Consider the following 17,865-nt stretch of genomic DNA (forward strand, 5'->3'; position numbering starts at 1 on the left):
GCCTGTCCCTCTATTAGCCCAGATCCTTCATCCCAGGACAGTTGCTTAGAACCTGCTAAAGATGGAAAGTCCACATCCAGAGTTGGTGAGGAGCCCCAGCACCTACACAGATGAATAGTGGCTGTCACCAAGCTCACTCAGGCCTGTTGACCCATCTCCCACCTCAGGTTTATGAATTCATGTGCTTCCCTTTATTGCTTGACTGATGGGGACTGGAAATTTGGCTCAATGGTAGAGTATCTGACCTATCATACACATATCTGTCCCCAGCACAGAAAACAAAGACAAACCCAGGTACAGCTTTTCCTGCATCACAACTCCCCAAAGTCTCAAAACCTTCATCCAGTATGAGAGGACAGTAAGGTTCTGAGCAGCTCTGACAGTCACAACCACATGAGATGCCAGACAAGAGCCATTCAAAAAGACCTTGCTTTTATTTTGTGATTGGTGTGAAACTGCCTCATTTTCAGTGCAAGTGACTCTCCTTCCCAGGAAACAAAAACTGCAGAACGGGGTTTTTACAACATTATGGCCTCTCCAAGGCCCTAGGAAAACCCTAAACAGTTCTGAGAGTTGATAGGGATCCAAAGACCAGGGCTGGAGGGAGGCAGTGACGAGAGTGGTCGCCAGTCATGAGGGTGGGGCTGGAAGATCTCATCCTCAGGCCTGCTCAGGCTTGGGGCTGCCATGTGCGTCACAGAGGAGGAGGGTGTGAGATTTCCCTCTGCTCTCCAAGTGCCCCTTTGCCAGGCATGGCTTGATTCCACTGACGGCTCAACTGCGACAGGAACAGGAAACGGCTGTTCAACTTCACAAGGCACTGCTGCTTGTGCCCCGGAGCCCAACACCACGGGCAAACTGTTCTAGCAGGCCCCCAATGGCACCAGAGGGGCTGGGGGCTACTGCCCGAAGCCCCACTGTGCTGCTGTATGCAGCCAAGAAGGCAGAGCGCACCTCCTGCAGCCGTGTCTCCCGGTCACTCAGAGCTGTAAGTCTGTAGGGGAAGGAGAGAGAGAGGGGAATAGATTACCACAGGACAGGATCCAATAACCTCATTTCACATGGCCTAACCTCAATCTTCAACTGCACGAAGTCAGCATCTAGCTTGTAGCCCGGACTCCACATATATTTCCTTACATAGTAATTAAGTTTCAGTTCTGTCTGTTCTTCCACTGCAGAACAACTTATTGGAGCACCGACTTTACTTTCTGCTGGGCAAACAGTCATTCTGGTGGTAGGGAAGGGGAGCTAAGCAGTGGAATTATTAGCTCCGACACCCGCTGGTTCCCATTCCCTCTAAGAACAAGCTGAGGCACAAGCTGTGTTCCTGCCTGTAAGGAGACACCCAAGATATGGCAGCGGGACTTGGCTACTAGCAGACTATAGCCTTCTTGTGGCTAGAACCAGACACCTTCTGGAGGGAGCTTTTGGTCACAGAAAAACCAGCTGCCCTAAGAGGCCAGGACCTCCCAGTGGAAAGCCTGGGCTCCAGCTGCACCACAGTCCTGGGGCTTCTCAGGTAAAGAGCTGGAAAGGTGCTGCTCTCATTCTTTCTCCTTCTCTGTTAGGGCACTGATCAAAAGTCTCACTCTGCTGTCTGGAATTACAGGTCAAAAGGGGAAAGAAGCATACACAACTCCAGCTTATCTATGTGTGAATTCCACATGGGGTTGTCTGACGCCCTAGGGTCTCTAACAGAAGAGGATCACCTGCACCCATCCTCTGGACTCAAGGTCAGGTATATGCAGACATTTTGCTAGAGGGATTGCTGGAGAGCCTCTTCAAGGGCCACAGACCTAGATGAGTCTCCACAGCCATGGCATGAAGACCAACAAGGACCACACTAACTCATCCCAACTTTCTGCTTTCTGGAAGCCATCTTGGAGAATCCTTCCCCGATACTGTCAGAGGCAACAGCAACATGCCCTTTCCTAGTTAGCCTAGGTCCTAGGGAACCAGAAGTCTGGGAATAGAGGACAGGCTTGAGGCCAATAGGGGGAGGACAGAAAAGTCCCTAAGGAAGTAGGCTGGTGGTAGTTGTCTGTGAGAGGCAGAAGAGAGCAGCAGGGGGCAAAGCAAAGTCAAACCAATCCAACAGCAGCACAAGGAAAATGAGGTGCTGCCAACCCCTGCAATCCAGGAGCAGCCCTGAGGGCTCTGCTGGCACTGTGGGGAGAGACGTGTCCTTGAACCTTTCTAATCAGGTTTTCCCAGGCTGGAGGCCATGTGCAAGTCTCTCAGCTTCTCTTCAGGTTCACTGGAGAAAAGGCTGTATCCACATAATACAAGGAATAAGGATTATCTGGGGGGTCTACATGTGTATTCACATAGCCCTCCACCTTCAGGCAGCAGAAGGGACAAAGACTGATCTGATTAGAGACAAGAAAACCAGCTGAGACAGACTGATGTACGTAGCACACAAATGGGCAATGTAGCTGGTACAACAACCATCTCTCTCTCAAGAGCAGGCCAACAGGCTTGGGAAAGTCAAGGCCAAGATTTCAAGACCATAGATGGGGAAACAAAGCATTTACGATTTAGATTGCTTCCTCAAGGACAGAGACTCCAACTCAATCTTGGAGGCTCTGAGATCACAGAATCTTCTGTCCTTCGAGAACTCCCCAGATCTGGGGGCCTGGCTAGCAGCTCAGAGACAGCATGAAGCTTGCTTTGTAGGTTCTAGGTTAGATGACCTGGGGCTGTGACTGCCTGCTCCTCTGAGGTGAGGGGTACTGATAAGCACGGCAGGAGGTGGTCCATGCTGTCTCCACAGGATTCTCTCACCAGTCTGGCAGGAGAAGACTTTGTTTTTTCGAGACAGGGTTTCGATGTGTAACAGTTGTGGATGTCCTGAAACTCACTCTGTAGACCAGGTTGGCCTCGAACTCAAGACATGTGCTTGCCTCTGCCTCCCGAGTGCAGGGATTAAAGGCCCGTGCCACCATCGCCCGGCAACACTTCTTTATAGAAACATCTAAGGATTTTTATTTTATCCTCCAAAACTATGCTGGGGATGTGGCCTGTTTGGTAGAGTGCTTGCTTAGCATGGATGAAACAGAGTTTCATCCCTAAGACCACCACATAAGCCAGGCTTGGGGACACATGTCTGTAACCTCAACATTCAGGAGGTATAATAAGGGCTGGATGGAAAATAAGTTCAAGGTGTCCTTTGAGTACTACTATATCCAACACTGGGCTAGAGATCCTGTCTCAAAACCACATTAAATAATCTAAGATCTATCTTTGTGGATTGGGGCCTGACTCCAGGGAGGCGGGACTAAGCAATGGATTTGGAGGCCCTAAGGTGACACCCAGTTTCAGGGCTAGGATCTGAAAGTATTATCCAGGTATCCTAGTGTCTGTCTGGCCCCAGCCTGACTCCAGGTAGACCCTCATCTTTCCCTATTTCCAGAGTAACTTGCCTTAGACAGCAAAGGGTTGGGTGTTAACTGTCACCAGCAGTGGTGATGGGCAAGTCCCTAGAATCTCAAGCCATCCCAACACGGCTGGTAGTGAGAAGGAAGGTTTACTCAAGGGCCTGTTGTGTAGGTACATCTGAGGAACAGGCCTTACTCCCCACGAACTGGAGGGTCTCTCCTGTCTGACATTACCAGCCACCAAAGATGGCAAGGGTACATGTGGTTTCCCTTGAGGAAGAGGCATGTGATCTAGCAGTACCATACAGTCCTTATTTTTTGTCTTGAGGCAAAAGTGGAAGAGTGGGGGTGAAAAGTAACTCTTGGTTTTGCTTGGATTGCAGAGCCAGGCTAACCCAGTGCCATTTTGCTCTGGTCTTCAACATACACCTAGCTTCCTACCCCACTGTTCAGCTTTCAAAAGATTTTCATGTCAGGCAAAGCCTCACACATAAATAGAATCCTCTATAGTTATAGTCCAGTTAGCTTTCCCTCAGGACACACCCGACACATCTGTGGACGGGTTTTTGGGAGCCGAGAAGAGTGAACATGAAGCAAGTGAACACTTGCTGAGCTGCCACAGGCGTCCTTCAACCCTGGGGATCCAGAGGCTGCAGACAAATGGGGAGGGGCAGACACCCCGAGCTGCTCCCTCTGGTCAGCCTCTGCCTCACTCCTGACCAGCACTCCTGATTGCTCTCCAGCTTTTGACATGGGCAGGGGAGTATCCTGCCTTCTCAAGCAAGACACTTACAGAGAACTGTTAGGGAGCTCATCCGGGAAGCTGAAAGGGAGAGAGGAGTCTGTGTGCAGGACAGCCCGTTCCTGAATACTGCCACAGCCCGTTACCATCTGCCAGCTGCCAAAGTCTGTGGAGAGAGAGGATCCGGGCAGGGGATGGTCCACTGATCTGGGGCAGAGAGGAGAGAGAGGGGAGACGATGCAGTCAGTCACATGCCTGACAGGGGTACCCTAGGGAAGGGTGGGCAGCACAATGGCCCTGTGCCATGGCTCTGAGGTTCTGATGGAGCAGCTGAAAGCCAACTACTTTCTCCAAAAGAGCAAACAAAGCTGGGTAAGGGGTGAGAGAGAAAGAAGACTACAAGGTGTGCTGGGCTGTGAGGACAGTGCTTTGTGTAGATAACGAAGCCAAAGACCAAAAGCAAAGCAAGGTAACAAGAGGTAAACCAGACCCAAAGCCTGTGGCCGATGTGCCTTTCCTGGTGGCTGATGCAGTTAAGTGCCACCTCAACAGCAGCTGACAGGAGATCAGGCTGAAGCCGGCCCCAAGGGCAGTCACCCTCTTTGTGACAGTATCTGTGCAGCATGGAACCCAGGGCCACTGAAATCTTATCAGAAGGGAGGGAGAACAAGGCTTTTGGAAACGGTGGAGGGTGGTGACCTAGATGGAAGAGTGAAGAGATAGAGCCCCGAGGTCCCCCTTCCTCTGCAGCTCCTTCCAGGAACCAGAGTTTATATTCAAGAGCACCACAGAGCCAACTATGCCCAGAGAGGAGGGATGAATCAAACCAAGCTGCAAACTGACAGTTTCATCAGACCTCTTCTGACAGAGATTTGGGAGCTGGGGAGGGAAGTTGTGCTGCCACCTCCTCCCTACTCAACAGCTAAGCCCTCGCCTCTGTCCTGGACAGCAGCTGACCTGTGGGCGTCTGAGAGGCTGCAAGTCAGTCTCTGGCATTAAGCCTGGAACTCACTACATAGCCCAGGCAGCCCTCAAACTTGAGGAGTCCTCCTGCCTTAGCCTCCCAAGTACTAGGATTGATTTATTATTATTTATTATTTAACTCAACTTTTATTATTTAACTTAATAGCAGAAAGGCTCCCACAAGGATGCAGAAACAAGGCCAGAGTATGAACAGGGTGGGGTCAGGAAGCAGAGGAAAAAAATACCTACCCACTTAGCTGCTGGCATCGGTGGATCCTCAGGTGACAGCACCTACCCTCCCTCCTCCCAGCTGTTTGGCCAGTCTTACTGTCAAGCACCCGTGACCTATGTGACTATGTGCTCTGGTGATCCATTTGAAACAGGCTTGCAACAAACAAACTATGTAGGCCAAATGGACCTTGAATTTGTATCAATCCTGCCTCAGCTTCCCAAGTGCTAGGACAGTCATGAACCACCACCATATCCAGACACAAGAGCTTAAATTTATGTGTATTTGTGCATGTATACATGTCACTGCGGATGTCAGAAGACAACTTGCAGGCATTGGTTCTCTCCATCTACATGTGGGTCCTTGAACTGAACTTAGATTTTAGGCTTGGCACCAAGTGCCTTTACTGGGTAAGCCATCTCAGCAGCCCTTTAAGTTGTTTTGTTTTTTTTTTTTTTTAAATATTTATTATTATGTATACAATATTCTGTCTGTGTGTATGTCTGCAGGCCAGAAGAGGGCACCAGACCTCATTCCAGATGGTTGTGAGCCACCATGTGGTTGCCGGGAATTGAACTCAGGACCTTTGGAAGAGCGGGCAATGCTTTTAACCACTGAGCCATCTCTCCAGACCCTTTAAGAAGTTTTTAAACTCGAGTTTGACTACAGATTTGTCCTGAACGAGAAGTATAGCACCTTGTGAGAAAGGAAAACAGATGGCTTTTCACAGTAAAAGCTGCTGTGAACTGGAATACCTGCCAACACTGGTCCTTGCCACATTCATCACTGTGGTGACCTTAGGCAAAGTGTGATGTCTCCAGGGATGACAACAGGACATGGTCTACTACCTGACAGAAGCCCAAGGGTGCACAAAGACAGACCTCTTGGTTTCTAGATAGATAAATGTCAGACCTGTGAATCACAGCCAGCCTCTCAAGAGAAGCCAAGCCTGCCCTGGGTATTCTCCTGGTAGTGCTGGGCCTGCAGCCAGTACAAACCCTCCAGAGGCACAAGCCTGGCTCCTCGGTCTCCACATACCATCTGAAGAGTAGACTCTTTTCCACTTTTAGCAGCGTATGGGGAAACAGCTTCTAAGACTCTAAGGAGATTTGGGAGTGGGGGTAGAGCACCTGAGCAGAGCAAACTGGGCAAGATGGGACATTTCTGAGCCAGGGACTGCCATCAAGTTTCTCGAGCCCCAAACCCATTCCCTGGAGGCTAGCCCAAGGAATCACAGCCTAGTTCCCCTCAGCCCTCTGGTCCCTTGGGGTAGTCAATTCCCTTTGCTTCCCACAGGCAATGCCAGGCCAGAGTAGCTGTCAGGTGGATGAGGCAAAAGGACCAGCAGGAGGGCATCCCCTCCTATGGAACAGAAAACAGCTCACTTTGGGCAGCCATTCTTGAGAGACACTGACATTTTTCAAGAATCAACACACGAGATCTTCCTACCTGAGGCTTAAGTCAAATAATAGGTTATGTAAAATGACCATTCAGCTCTTACATTTGGGAGACACTCGAAAATCCTTGGATTACAGCAGACGAGAGGGACAGCTAGAGACAAAAGATCAGTGTGCTCCTGGAGGGGCCTATGCCTGCATTGAGACGGAGAGCTGTAGTACGCTCAGCGTTTGGGTGACCTCACCAGCTTTAGGAAGGCTCCTACACAAGGGTCAACAAAGCTGTGAAGAGAGAAGTCTGATTTGCCTCCTGAGCTTGCCTGCTCAAGCACCAGAAAGAACATAGCCAAGCAGCCCTCAAACTGGAGCTATGGAGCTTTGTACTCAGCCTGGGGCCTAGAAAACCAAAGCCTCTGCACAGGATGGTGGCTTCCGGGTAACATTTTACTCCCTTAGCTCGCCCCAGCCCAGGTCCTTCTTAAGCAGCTCCCAGCCTCCCTAACTCCTGGAGAACACCTGGCTGAGGGCAGTTATAGGCAGGGAGCTGCCAGCTACTACTTCCTGTACTGAGAGACATGAAAACAGATACAAGGAATACTGGCTGAATCCAGGCAAGAATAGGTCTGGGTGAGGCACCAGGCTTTTATCAGCTGCCCAGTGCTATGACGTGGCTGGCAGATAAATGATTGATAAGAACAGTTCCTGATAAAACAGACGCAGTTCCTGAACATTTGTAGGAAGAACAAGTATCTACCATGTCAGGACTGACAGACACCTTACTTCATTACAGCATTTCACCCTTATTTACAGGGTTCAGGATCACTATTCTTATTTAAAACTAGGCTCAAAACTGAGCTCGGAGAGAGGAAAGTGATTCCCCCACAAGTTGCACAGCTGGGAAGGCCAAAGCTGTGACTGAAATCAGGTCTGGCCCAGGTCCATTTTAGCCAATTTTCCTTAAAAAAACCAAAACCAAAACAGAAAAAAAAAAAAACAAACAAAAAGATGCCAGGTGGTGCGGGCACACAGCTTTAATCCCAGTACTCGGAAAGCAGAGATCTCTGAGTCTGAGGCCAGCCTGGTGAGTTCCAGGCTAGTCAGGACTGTTACATGGGGGGGGGGGGAGAAGGAGACGATGACAGGTGCTCACCATGTAACCCTGCTTCCCAAGTGCTGGGATTAAAGGTGTGTGCCACCACCGCTGGCTGTTTCTCTTTCTTCTCAGTACGGGTAGGGCTAGCTCATGAATGGGCACATGACTACCATGAGAGCAAAAGTGTGACTGGAAGAAGAGGCTTCATGAGAGCCTTCTGTGTGAAAAAGGAAAGCCAGGGGGAGTCTCAGGAGCTCCCAACAGTCACTTTGGCAAGATGGAGAAAGGTGGCTCAAGAAGCAAGGCAGCTAGGAGAAGGAACCACTGGGATATAGGTTTGGGATGCTGTAAGACTATACCTGAAGGCTACCTGATGTGCTTCCTGTTACTTGTATTTTGAAAGCACCTCAATAATCATGGCGTCACAGAATGCTTGAAAGTACAGTTACCTGTCTGAAGTTTCTGGTTACAGATTAGAAAAAGGAAAGCGACTCAGTGAACAGTGACACAAAGGGAATATCTGAGCCAAGTCCTATACTTTGAGGAAGCCTATATGTCATTGGACCCAGACTTACCCTCTTGACACCAGTCATTGACTCACTGATTGTTGCATCATACCTGTGATGCATCTCAAGGATGCCCCACAGCCTCTGCCCAAGTACCTGGACTTTGACCTTTTAACACATGTGCATGTCAGCCCAGCAAGGCCTCCTGCATTCCTACATCAGCCCAAAGAAAAGTCTTGGGGCTCAAAGTTTCCTCCTCCAGGTCTCAAGCTGGGACTGCCTTAGGTACATCAGCACTCACGTCAGGTCTGGGGCAGGACAGAAATCTGTGTCCTGCCGAGAGCAGCCAGGCTTCTCAGGTGTATAAGACAGCCTGGGACAGAGCTCACAGCCTTATAATGAGCAGGGGGCAGTGCCTGGGGGAGCAGCTAACTGGGCAGCAGAGGTTAATTCCTGTGTTGCTACTTAGCTATTCAACCAGGCTGTTGGGTGTCTCTCAGGCAGCCTGGCATCAAGCTGGGCTCAGTGGTGGCACCATCCTCCTCAGTAGACAGCACTGTGCCAGAACCCCACCCCTCACTCCTAAGGAACATAAGAACAAAGATTAAGGCCATGCTAAGGCCGAACAGGTGATTTCCTAATTAAGGCTGAAGTAGACATGTACACTTAAGAGTTCTGTGGCTGATTATATGGTAGCAGAAAAAAAAACCCAAAAGTCGCTGTCTTCCCTGTGATAAAAATGGAATCATAGCCTGGTAAGAATCACCACTTCACAGAGCTCTCCTCCCCACTCGCAGCAAAGCCTCTGCGATTCCTCTCTCGGGGGTCCTGCTTTAGGAGAGGCAGGGGTTAGAGAGTGGGAACACACGAGACCCAGCACCTCACAGCAGCAGTGACTGTCGCAGTCATGGATAACTTTCCTAAAGGGCTGCTTTCCACATAGATTTGCCTGTGGCACTGAAGACCTGATTGGCTACTGTTACCTAAGAGGCAGAGGAGCTAATGACAGGATCCCTCAGGCACTTTAAGATAAAAGAGACTAAATTAATTTTAATGTTAATGGAAATACATAATTAGAATGCTCTACATCAGAATAGTGTAGTCTTTCAAAACCTCTGGCAGCAGACATCTGATTCAGAATGGTGTTGCCTGGTTAGCTGGGCCTGGCTCTGGGTAGGTGCTCTCAGAAGACACTGTTCATAGCAGTTGCCTGGCTAGCTGGGCCTGGCTCTGGGTGGGTGCTCTCAGAAGACACTGTTCACAGCGGTTGCCTCACACACTGTCTACCCAATCCCCATGTAGGCCCATGTTAGCCTTGGGCTGGCCTCAGGGTATAGGGCTTTGAGGTGAAAAGGTGGATCAATACTCCTCATCTCCCAGAGAAAGGACGTTTACAGCCATCCTGGACCCTATGAGAAAGTCCGAGTCACTCAAAGAAGGTTAAAAAAAATCCGTAAGATTGACTGTCCTGGGAGGCAGAAAGGGATGATAAAAAGTGGGTGGGAGAAAAGTGTTGATGGGAGTCATCCACAGTTGGGGCAAGGGCTAGATGGTAAAGTAGACCATTCTGGCTTCCTGCCCAGGTAACCAGTAGTGTTACACAGAAAAGGCAGTAAAGGAGGCAGGGACCATGAACAAGAACTTGAGCCCAGACAGCAAGAGTCTCACAGTGCTACTACAACACCAGAGTAGCCCCGAGAACAGCCGAGTGAAGGTGAGAGGTCACAGCAACAGGCACACATGCCAGCTCCCACATGTAGGATGTGAACAGGCACAGGCAAGCAATGTGGGCTGTCTGCCTGGCCTTGACAGCCACCAAGTCTCCTCTGGGCTACAGTCTTGGCTTAGACTCCCCAGCACCTGCCGATGACACTGAGGTGAGGAGCTCTCCTGTAGGTAGTGCATATCGGGCCCCTCTGGCCAGAGCAGCTGGCCACCATGCTTGCCCACTGTTCATTTGCTCTGCCTCCCTGAGGATGCTTTGGCTCCTCATACTCCACTGTTTCCTCTTGTCCAGAGAGTAAAGGAGGGTACCAGAAGTATTAGCAAGTTTGCCTTTTAACAGGCCTGCTACCAAGTCAGAAAGCTACAAGTTGAGTGTGATTTAGACTTACATGGCGAAGCTGGGCTCCAGTCTTAAGTGGGACTCCAGAGCTCATGCCCATTCTGTAAATCCCTTAGGGATCTCTAGGCCCCACACTGTTCTGCTGTCTTTAGAAGGGCTAGGAATTCTCTAGGATTTAGACAGGAAAGCAATCAAGTACACGGACTTTCCTTGAAATATGAGATGGAAAAAGCAGGATCATCAGCTGGGAAGTGCTTTCCCCACATGCCAGAGCACCCCTCATTCATAAGCCCTGGAGCACGCTCAGTTTTAACTTTACCCAGGAGGCAGTGTACTGGCCTTAGCACGGGTACACCTGTCTTAGCTGAGTCGATGCTTTCTCGGGAGTAGATAGAGTTGCTACGGTTTTCCACAGACACATATCTGGGCTGGCTCCTTATCTGTTTTAGCTTCTCCATCAATGTGGACAAGGAAGGTGAGAGACATAATGAACCTAGAGTGTCCAGACCCATTTTGATTAACAACAGGCAGTCCATAGAGGGCTAGGATCTTCCAAAGGTGACCAATGGAGGCAGCCCTGACTCTGTCACATAACAACCACTACATCACTTGTGTACCCACATACTACACAGAGCTCCAGGAAGCAATTCCAAAAGTTTTTACAAACCAGTGAAGGCTCTGTGCCCCAACAGCAACCAATCCTTCAAAGAGTGGGCCTGCTAAGCTATCCACTTCTTCCAGCTCCTAAGGAGCTACATCAGGCACATACCAAGGAATCCCAGCTTCAATGTTAGACCCCTGCTTCCAACCTTACTAATGGAGGAAAGCCTGTAACATTTTCCAGCAGGCTCTTTATATCTTGGGGTTCCTCACCTGGGTTTGGGGACCTCAAGAGGACTGCTGCCCATCCTGAAAAAGTCAGATTGGTTTGAGGATGAAGAGCTGGAAGACTTGGCTTCAGCCAACCCATGGTGGGAAGGCAGGCGGTCCTCAGAGGGTTGTGGCCGGCTCCAGAGCATACTCTGTGGGGAGGATGAGTGACTCTTCCTCCTGTGGCAAAGAGCAGGGCTGTCAGCTGGGTTCCAGAGCCACTTCGTCTATGTGGGGACTTTCATACCCAGGAGGCACAAACACTTGGTCCTCTCCCAGACTCAAGCCACAGGCAACGAGGGCTGGGACTTTAACTGAAACTCTAAGGCATTCTAATTGCACTGGCCCATGACTCAGAACATGTTAGAAAATTATTCTTAGTGTGCACTAACTGCTCTATTCCCTAACTTGTAAATGCTATACAAACTCTGCCATGTGTCTAAGGAGGAAGACATTAAGGCCTCAGATCCTGCCACATTCTCATGGGAGGACCCTCAAAGCAGGTCCCTTACCATCGTATGTACCCACCACCTTTTGTTTCCTTTTGCTAAGCTGGCCCCTACCTCCTGGCACACTGTACAGGGTACTCTTCCCTCTCATCTCGCTGCTGCTTCTTGGTCCCACTGGGAGCACCAGCACTTTATGCTCCTGGGCCACCATGCAGTGCCCCTCACCAACCAGATGGCTGGGCTCTGAGGCCCAGTACAGACAGCAGGGGATGAAGCTGTGCTCTCAAGTCTTCTGTCAGAACCCACTTTGTTCCTGGGGCTACAGCTTGGCTCCCTAGGGCTGGTGGCCTTGGGCCACAGCTGTGAGTTTATTCTGTCTCAGTCTGGCCCCTCACCAAGCTGCCTGAGTTGGTGCTCCTGCCGGGACAAGTTCCACAGCCTCATAGGTGAAGCTCCCCACGGCTCCTGGTGAATTCTCCAAGACCAGGGAGAAGTCGCTGCCTAGGCTGGTGGTGCTGCCTCGGTCTCTGCGTCCTGAAAGCAGCCAGAAAGTCAGCATGTTACCTTCCCCACTACCAGTCCCCCACCTTTTCCACACACACGCTGGATGGATGAGCTTCTAGAACAAGTCCCCATGTGGTCTATTCTCAGGTAGCTACGTGAAGAAGTAAAGGCTGTTAGGGGCCAGCACTCACTCAACATGCAGATATCTTCCAGAGTGAAGCCTGCATCCCGAGTTGGCAAACTCTTCCTCCTAGAATGACAACCCCAAGCAGTAAATTTGAGCTGCAGCTGGAGTTTTCTCTGTCACCTCCTTGACTCTGCCCAACATGCAGGACAGTTCCAACTACTGGCACTACATGGAACAGGTCCCACCTACAGAGTCTGCCAAGTACCAGGCCCACTTCTGGGATCTACTAGCGTGGCTCTGCCTGTCACATGCACTAAAGTCAACACAGTCTACTTTTCCTTTCAATCATGGCCCAACAACTGGCAAGTTTGGTAGAAAGACAAGTCAACTCATAGGACCCAAGTTCTCACTGAAGTCCCAGAGTAACTGCCAGACATACAAGACTTTTTCAGGCTGAAAGCAGATTTCTGCTCAGTGTGCAGATGACCAGGCTGGCTCTGAACTCAGATCTGCCTGCCAGATGCTGGGATAAAGTGTGCACCATGATGACCAGCTGAATATGATTCAGTTTCTATGGGGTCATATTCTGAGTTTTTTCTTTTTTATAAGGTACCAAAGATTGAATGCAGGGGCTGGGGCATGGTAGGCGAGCACTCTACTACTGAGCTACATCCCAGCACATTTGGCCTTCTATAGGACTCAAGAATGATGAGAATCAGTTCAAGGCTGTGAGAAGTGAGCAGTCCTGTCCACAGGCTTGTTTCTTCCTACAGCATCACAGTTCTTCATCAAACCATCCATTCCCTGTTCACTTAGGTCTTCAACATGGACATTTGTACAGGGCTGGGATAAATACCCTACTGTGGAGGAGTTCCTCTGAGTGCTTTGGTCTCCACTTACCTCTGGGTCTTCAGGCAGAACTCTTCGGAGGTGATATGCTTCAAAAAATTGAAGCAAAAGAAGAAAATCTGAAGGAGAGAAAAATCAGAGCACAGTGAGAAGCCAGCCTTCCCCAGTGGGAAGATGGGGACAGCAGTGTAGCACGCTTGATTAAACCCAGAGACAGGCATTGGGGTTCAACCTGAAGACCAGAAAAGCAAAGCAGCCAGCCACTGGCTCTTACCTCTACCTCAGTCCAAAAATGGCGATCCTGCCTCCAAAAATCCTCAGAATGAGACTGTGTCTGAAAACTGTCTTCCTTCCTCCCCCCCCCCCTTTTTTTTTTTTTTTGGTTTTTCGAGACAGGGTTTCTTCATAGCTTTTGGTTCCTGTCCTGGAACTAGCTCTTGTAGACCAGGCTGGCCTAGAACTCCCAGAGATCCGCCTGCCTCTGCCTCCCGAGTGCTGGGATTAAAGGTGTGCGCCACCACCGCCCGACTTTCTTCCTCCCATTTTATATTCCTCTCTAGTGGTGGGATTAAAGGTGTACACCACTAATGCCTGGTTTTTATGGAAAACTAGTGTGGTGACTGGAATTAAAGGTGTGTGCCACCACTGCCTGGTCTGTATGGCTGATCAGTGCGGCTGTTTTACTCTCTGATCTTCAGGCAAGCTTTATTCATTTTTATTAAAATAAAATGAAATATCACTACATAGCAGAACATTCAGAACTAGGCTGCTAGCTGCTCTGGTTAATCCCTCTTACAGAGAATGGCCTGCTTTGGAGACCCTGCTGCATCTTCCATCTTCTGGGTTTACGACTGATGTGGGTGAAAGAGAGGGCTCAGCAGAGGTGGGCAAGTGCCCATGAGATGGGGTAGGGAAGGAAGGAATGTGCTCCTTTCTTGAGGACACAGAAGTCCAATGTAGAACTTTCAAATCTTCAACATACATGTTCTTAATCTTTACAAAGAGGAGGTAACAATAGCTTCCCACGACCATCTAAGCCCAAGGAGAGCGACTGACAGGGAAGGACAGCTGGGAGGGCAAATATCTTGGGCATGGGGATTAGTGAATAAGGCAGACGTGGAAAGGCATTCTATTGGGTGGGGTCACATGAATTGACACAGGATTAGAACTTGCGTAGGGCAGCCATGGACTAGTTCAGAGTCTGCTGTGCTCAGGTTCTGTGAGGCCCAGGTCTTTGCTGTGAGTTAGTACAGGCAGGAGGTGCTGAATATGGCAGCAACCCCATTCCCATGAGTAAATTCCAGCCAGCGCCCTAGTCCAGAGACTTCAGTCTATTTAGCCTACATAGCACACCAGTGATCCCCAAAGATGCAACCCATGAGAAACAGGGAAACACCCACACAAATTCCCACAGGGCCTTGTAAGAGTCCCTCCAAAACAAAACAAAAAACCAGGCAGAGGGTTGCTCAGATCTCGTCAGTATGAAAATGCTCTATTATATAAAATGACACAGGTGTTCCATCAGACTCTTTAATGTGCTAATATATCCAGGGAACCTCAAAGCAGAAGACAGGGTAAAGAGGCACATAGTAGCTGTTTTTAGCTTGTTGTTTTATAGAGGTTTCTGTAGTCTGGGGAGGTAAAGCCCAACCCTCCAGTCTCAGAGCCCTTTACATTGAGGGACTGAAGGGTGGGACTCAGCCCAGGCAGCTCAGCTTCATCTTTGCCTTGATTCTCTGAAGGGAGCATCTGGCCTGCTTTAGGAGAGGAGGGAGATGGAGTGGAGGACAGAATGTCCTAAAGCACCAGCAAAATCTCCAAACAAGAGTCTACAAAGAGGCCTTCTGCCCAGATTTCAACGCCGAAGGCTCTGCCTCTGGCAGAGTTCATGGGGCCTCCAAGGAACGGGCTTATGAGCTCTGCAGCCCTGCAGCCACATCAGTGCTCAGAAAAGATTTGGAAGGGGGATGAGCAGCTAGACGGGAGCAACAAAAGAAAGCTGGAGATAAGATGCCCAAGAAGGAAGCAAGCTCAGGAGCGGGAGGGAGAGAAGATGCTTCTGAACATTGGAGATGAGGGGAGACAAAGCCAACACTGTCCTGATAGGCATCTCTAGCTCTGAGCGAGGCACCAGGAGACTCAAGGTTATGCTGCTCAAGGTCACCGAGGCAATAAGCAAGACAAGTAGACACATGCAAGCCCTACTTAAGATCTGATGCTGGGGAAACCATGACAAGCAGACAAAGATGTAGAGATGGCAGAGGAATTTGACCACAGTGAAGAGGAGGGACAAATGGACCTGGAGGTAGCCTATAGATGAGAAGTGGGCAGGACCATGGGTGCACACAACACCTTGGGAAAGGGAAGGGATTCTGTGTGCGGCAGGACTGAAGATAGTAGTGCTTCATGTTTCAGCCCTGAGCATGGGGTCATGGAAAGCACCCTATACATTGGTTCCAGAGCCAAGTGCAGAAAGAAAGAACATTAACTTAAAAGATCACAGAAGCTGTGACCAGAACTTTTTCTGCGGTACAAAGGGAACCTGAGGTTCACACAGGGCTCTGTGCTCTTGCTTCCCCTCTGCTCCCCAACGCTGCCTGAGGGAAGAAGATGGTGACCTCATCCAAGTATCCTGGGTTGAGAAACTGCCTCTACAGCATGGCAACCAAAATGAACGTCATTCTATCTTAAGGTGTGGTATAGGTCTATGAGGGCACTCACCTCCTCTCCTTTGCTGAGCCTGTCTACCAACATGTGCCTGAAAAAGAAGAGTGAGGAGTCAAAGGGTGTAACACGGGACTGTAGGAGGCTTGTGCACCAGAGACAGACCAGTCTTTGGCACTAATGCATCAGATGAAGCCTGCCAACATTTTTGATCTTTTCCAATGGGAGCCAACTGTTTTCTTATCTGTTTCCCATAAAAAATACCATGCTTATACACTTCAAAGGCTGGTGTTCCTTGAAAACTTACCCAAAGAGGAACCAGTCATAGGCCACAGTCAGGTAGAGGATCTCAGCAGGCTTCAGAGATGTGTGGATTAGCCCATCCTGGGAGAGACCAAAGGTGGCAAGATCAGAAAGGTCCTAGTATAGACCTTACCCCAGGAGCAAACCACACCATAGACTGGGTGACTGCGCCTGCTGACCAAGAACAGGGTTAAACATGACACCTGCTGACTGTGCCCTCACCCCACAGCGTCTCTGCATCTTGGAGATAATAATTAAGACACCAAAGGGTAAAGCCTAAAATGGTCTCTGCATGTTCCCTGACTCCAAGACATTTATTTATACTCACAGCCCATAAGGAAAGGCGTAGAAGAGAGATGAAAAGAGGGGTCCGATCCCAGCCTGAGATACAGTGTACCAGCAGCCCGCTGTCATCTGTGGCAGAACAGGAACACCAAATGAGAGACCCAGACAGGGCTGATGAAAAGGCCTGCAGGCCAGCTTAGTGTCCTCTTCCCCAGGCACCTGTCCAAGGCTATTCCCCAATTTCATCCTAGATATGGGTGAAGTACCTAGTGTGGTTTCTCATATTTCTTCTAGTTGAAGTTCTGTTTTTAACTGTGTTTCTTATCATTGTGCTTGTGTGCACATAAGTATGCACAGGCCGAGATCAGAGAACAACTTGTGGAAATTGGTTCTCTTCTTCCACCATGGTTCTGGGCATCATACCCAATTTATCAAGCTTGAGCAGCAAGTGCTTTTTCCCACACAGACATCTCATCAGCATACCCCTGGGAAGGAATCCAGCCTGAAAAGTCTCTTGGCTCAGGGGATTCTCAGAGACCTAATCCTACATTCCTGACCAGCATTTCCCAGGCTTGGGATCCTAAGACTCACCATCACTGTTAACAATGGAAAGCAGCAGTTTCAGGTAGTTTTGTGTTTGTTGCACCAGGTCCCAACTCTAGACAAAACAAGAGAAAGATTGAGAAATAAATATTAACTAGGATTTAGAGGAAAGAGGAACATGAGTTTAAGGCTTAGCTACATACTGAGTCTCAAAAATTCCCAAACAAATACAAATGCCAGAGGGGGTGTAGGCTGGTGTTGGATCACATGCTTTTGCATTTAAGAAATGCCAGGTCCATCCTAGCACCAAAATCTAACAAAAATGTTGCCAGGTGTGATATGCCCTTTGTAACCTCAGCTCTTAGGAGGCCTAGGCAGGAGGATGAGGAATTCAGGGCCAACCTCAGCTATACCAGCCTGGTATATGAGGCCCTATCTCAAACTTACATATACTGCCAAGCATGATTTTTGGGCAGCAAGTAAACAAGGCTCTTGGTCTTAAGCTAAAGGCCCCAAACCCAAGTAACCTGAGACATTCACTCCTCAGTTCCAAGAGCTCTGCTTGTATCCATCACCCACCCTCCCTTACTCAGTGTGCTGGAGAGTGAGGGATAGACGCCTCTAGCGGGTGTTCTTAAGCAACCTCATGCCAACAGCTTCTAAGTGCAGGGGTCCAGGGTAGACACTGTTTCCAAACAGCCATGCAAGAGCCATTCTTTCATCTGCCACCACACCATGGAAACCAACACAAACACTAACTTTCTCAATCGTCGTTTAATTTACCTTTATTGTTGCTCACTGTTTAACATTGTGTGTGCACGCATGCATGTATGTGTGTGTGCGTGTGTAACACTCCTGGGGTAGAAAAGACAGCTCAATGGCTAAGAGCTTTTTTTTTT

At 49.4% G+C, this 17,865-nt stretch overlaps 1 protein-coding gene across 5 annotated transcripts in view; it reads right to left on the reverse strand.

The window, feature by feature from the left end:
- Positions 1-417: 417 nt before the first annotated feature.
- Positions 418-17,865, reverse strand: part of Mtmr14 (myotubularin related protein 14) — a 47,318-nt gene continuing 29,870 nt past the window's right edge. For 2 of the 5 annotated variants that reach the window (XM_057773971.1, XM_057773992.1), the window contains 10 exons: positions 17,015-17,081; positions 16,467-16,552; positions 16,143-16,219; positions 15,893-15,929; positions 13,223-13,290; positions 12,387-12,445; positions 12,087-12,225; positions 11,246-11,422; positions 4,171-4,326; positions 418-994 (listed from right to left, as the gene is read on the reverse strand). In XM_057773971.1, coding sequence (XP_057629954.1) covers positions 811-994; positions 4,171-4,326; positions 11,246-11,422; positions 12,087-12,225; positions 12,387-12,445; positions 13,223-13,290; positions 15,893-15,929; positions 16,143-16,219; positions 16,467-16,552; positions 17,015-17,081 — 1,050 coding nt within the window. In that variant the 3' untranslated portion in view covers positions 418-810. The remainder of the gene's footprint in view (positions 995-4,170; positions 4,327-11,245; positions 11,423-12,086; positions 12,226-12,386; positions 12,446-13,222; positions 13,291-15,892; positions 15,930-16,142; positions 16,220-16,466; positions 16,553-17,014; positions 17,082-17,865) is intronic. The other 3 variants (XM_057773978.1, XM_057773996.1, XM_057773984.1) reach the window with 2 other exon arrangements.

This window comes from Chionomys nivalis, chromosome 1 (assembly GCF_950005125.1).
Source record: "Chionomys nivalis chromosome 1, mChiNiv1.1, whole genome shotgun sequence".
NCBI lineage: Eukaryota > Metazoa > Chordata > Mammalia > Rodentia > Cricetidae > Chionomys > Chionomys nivalis.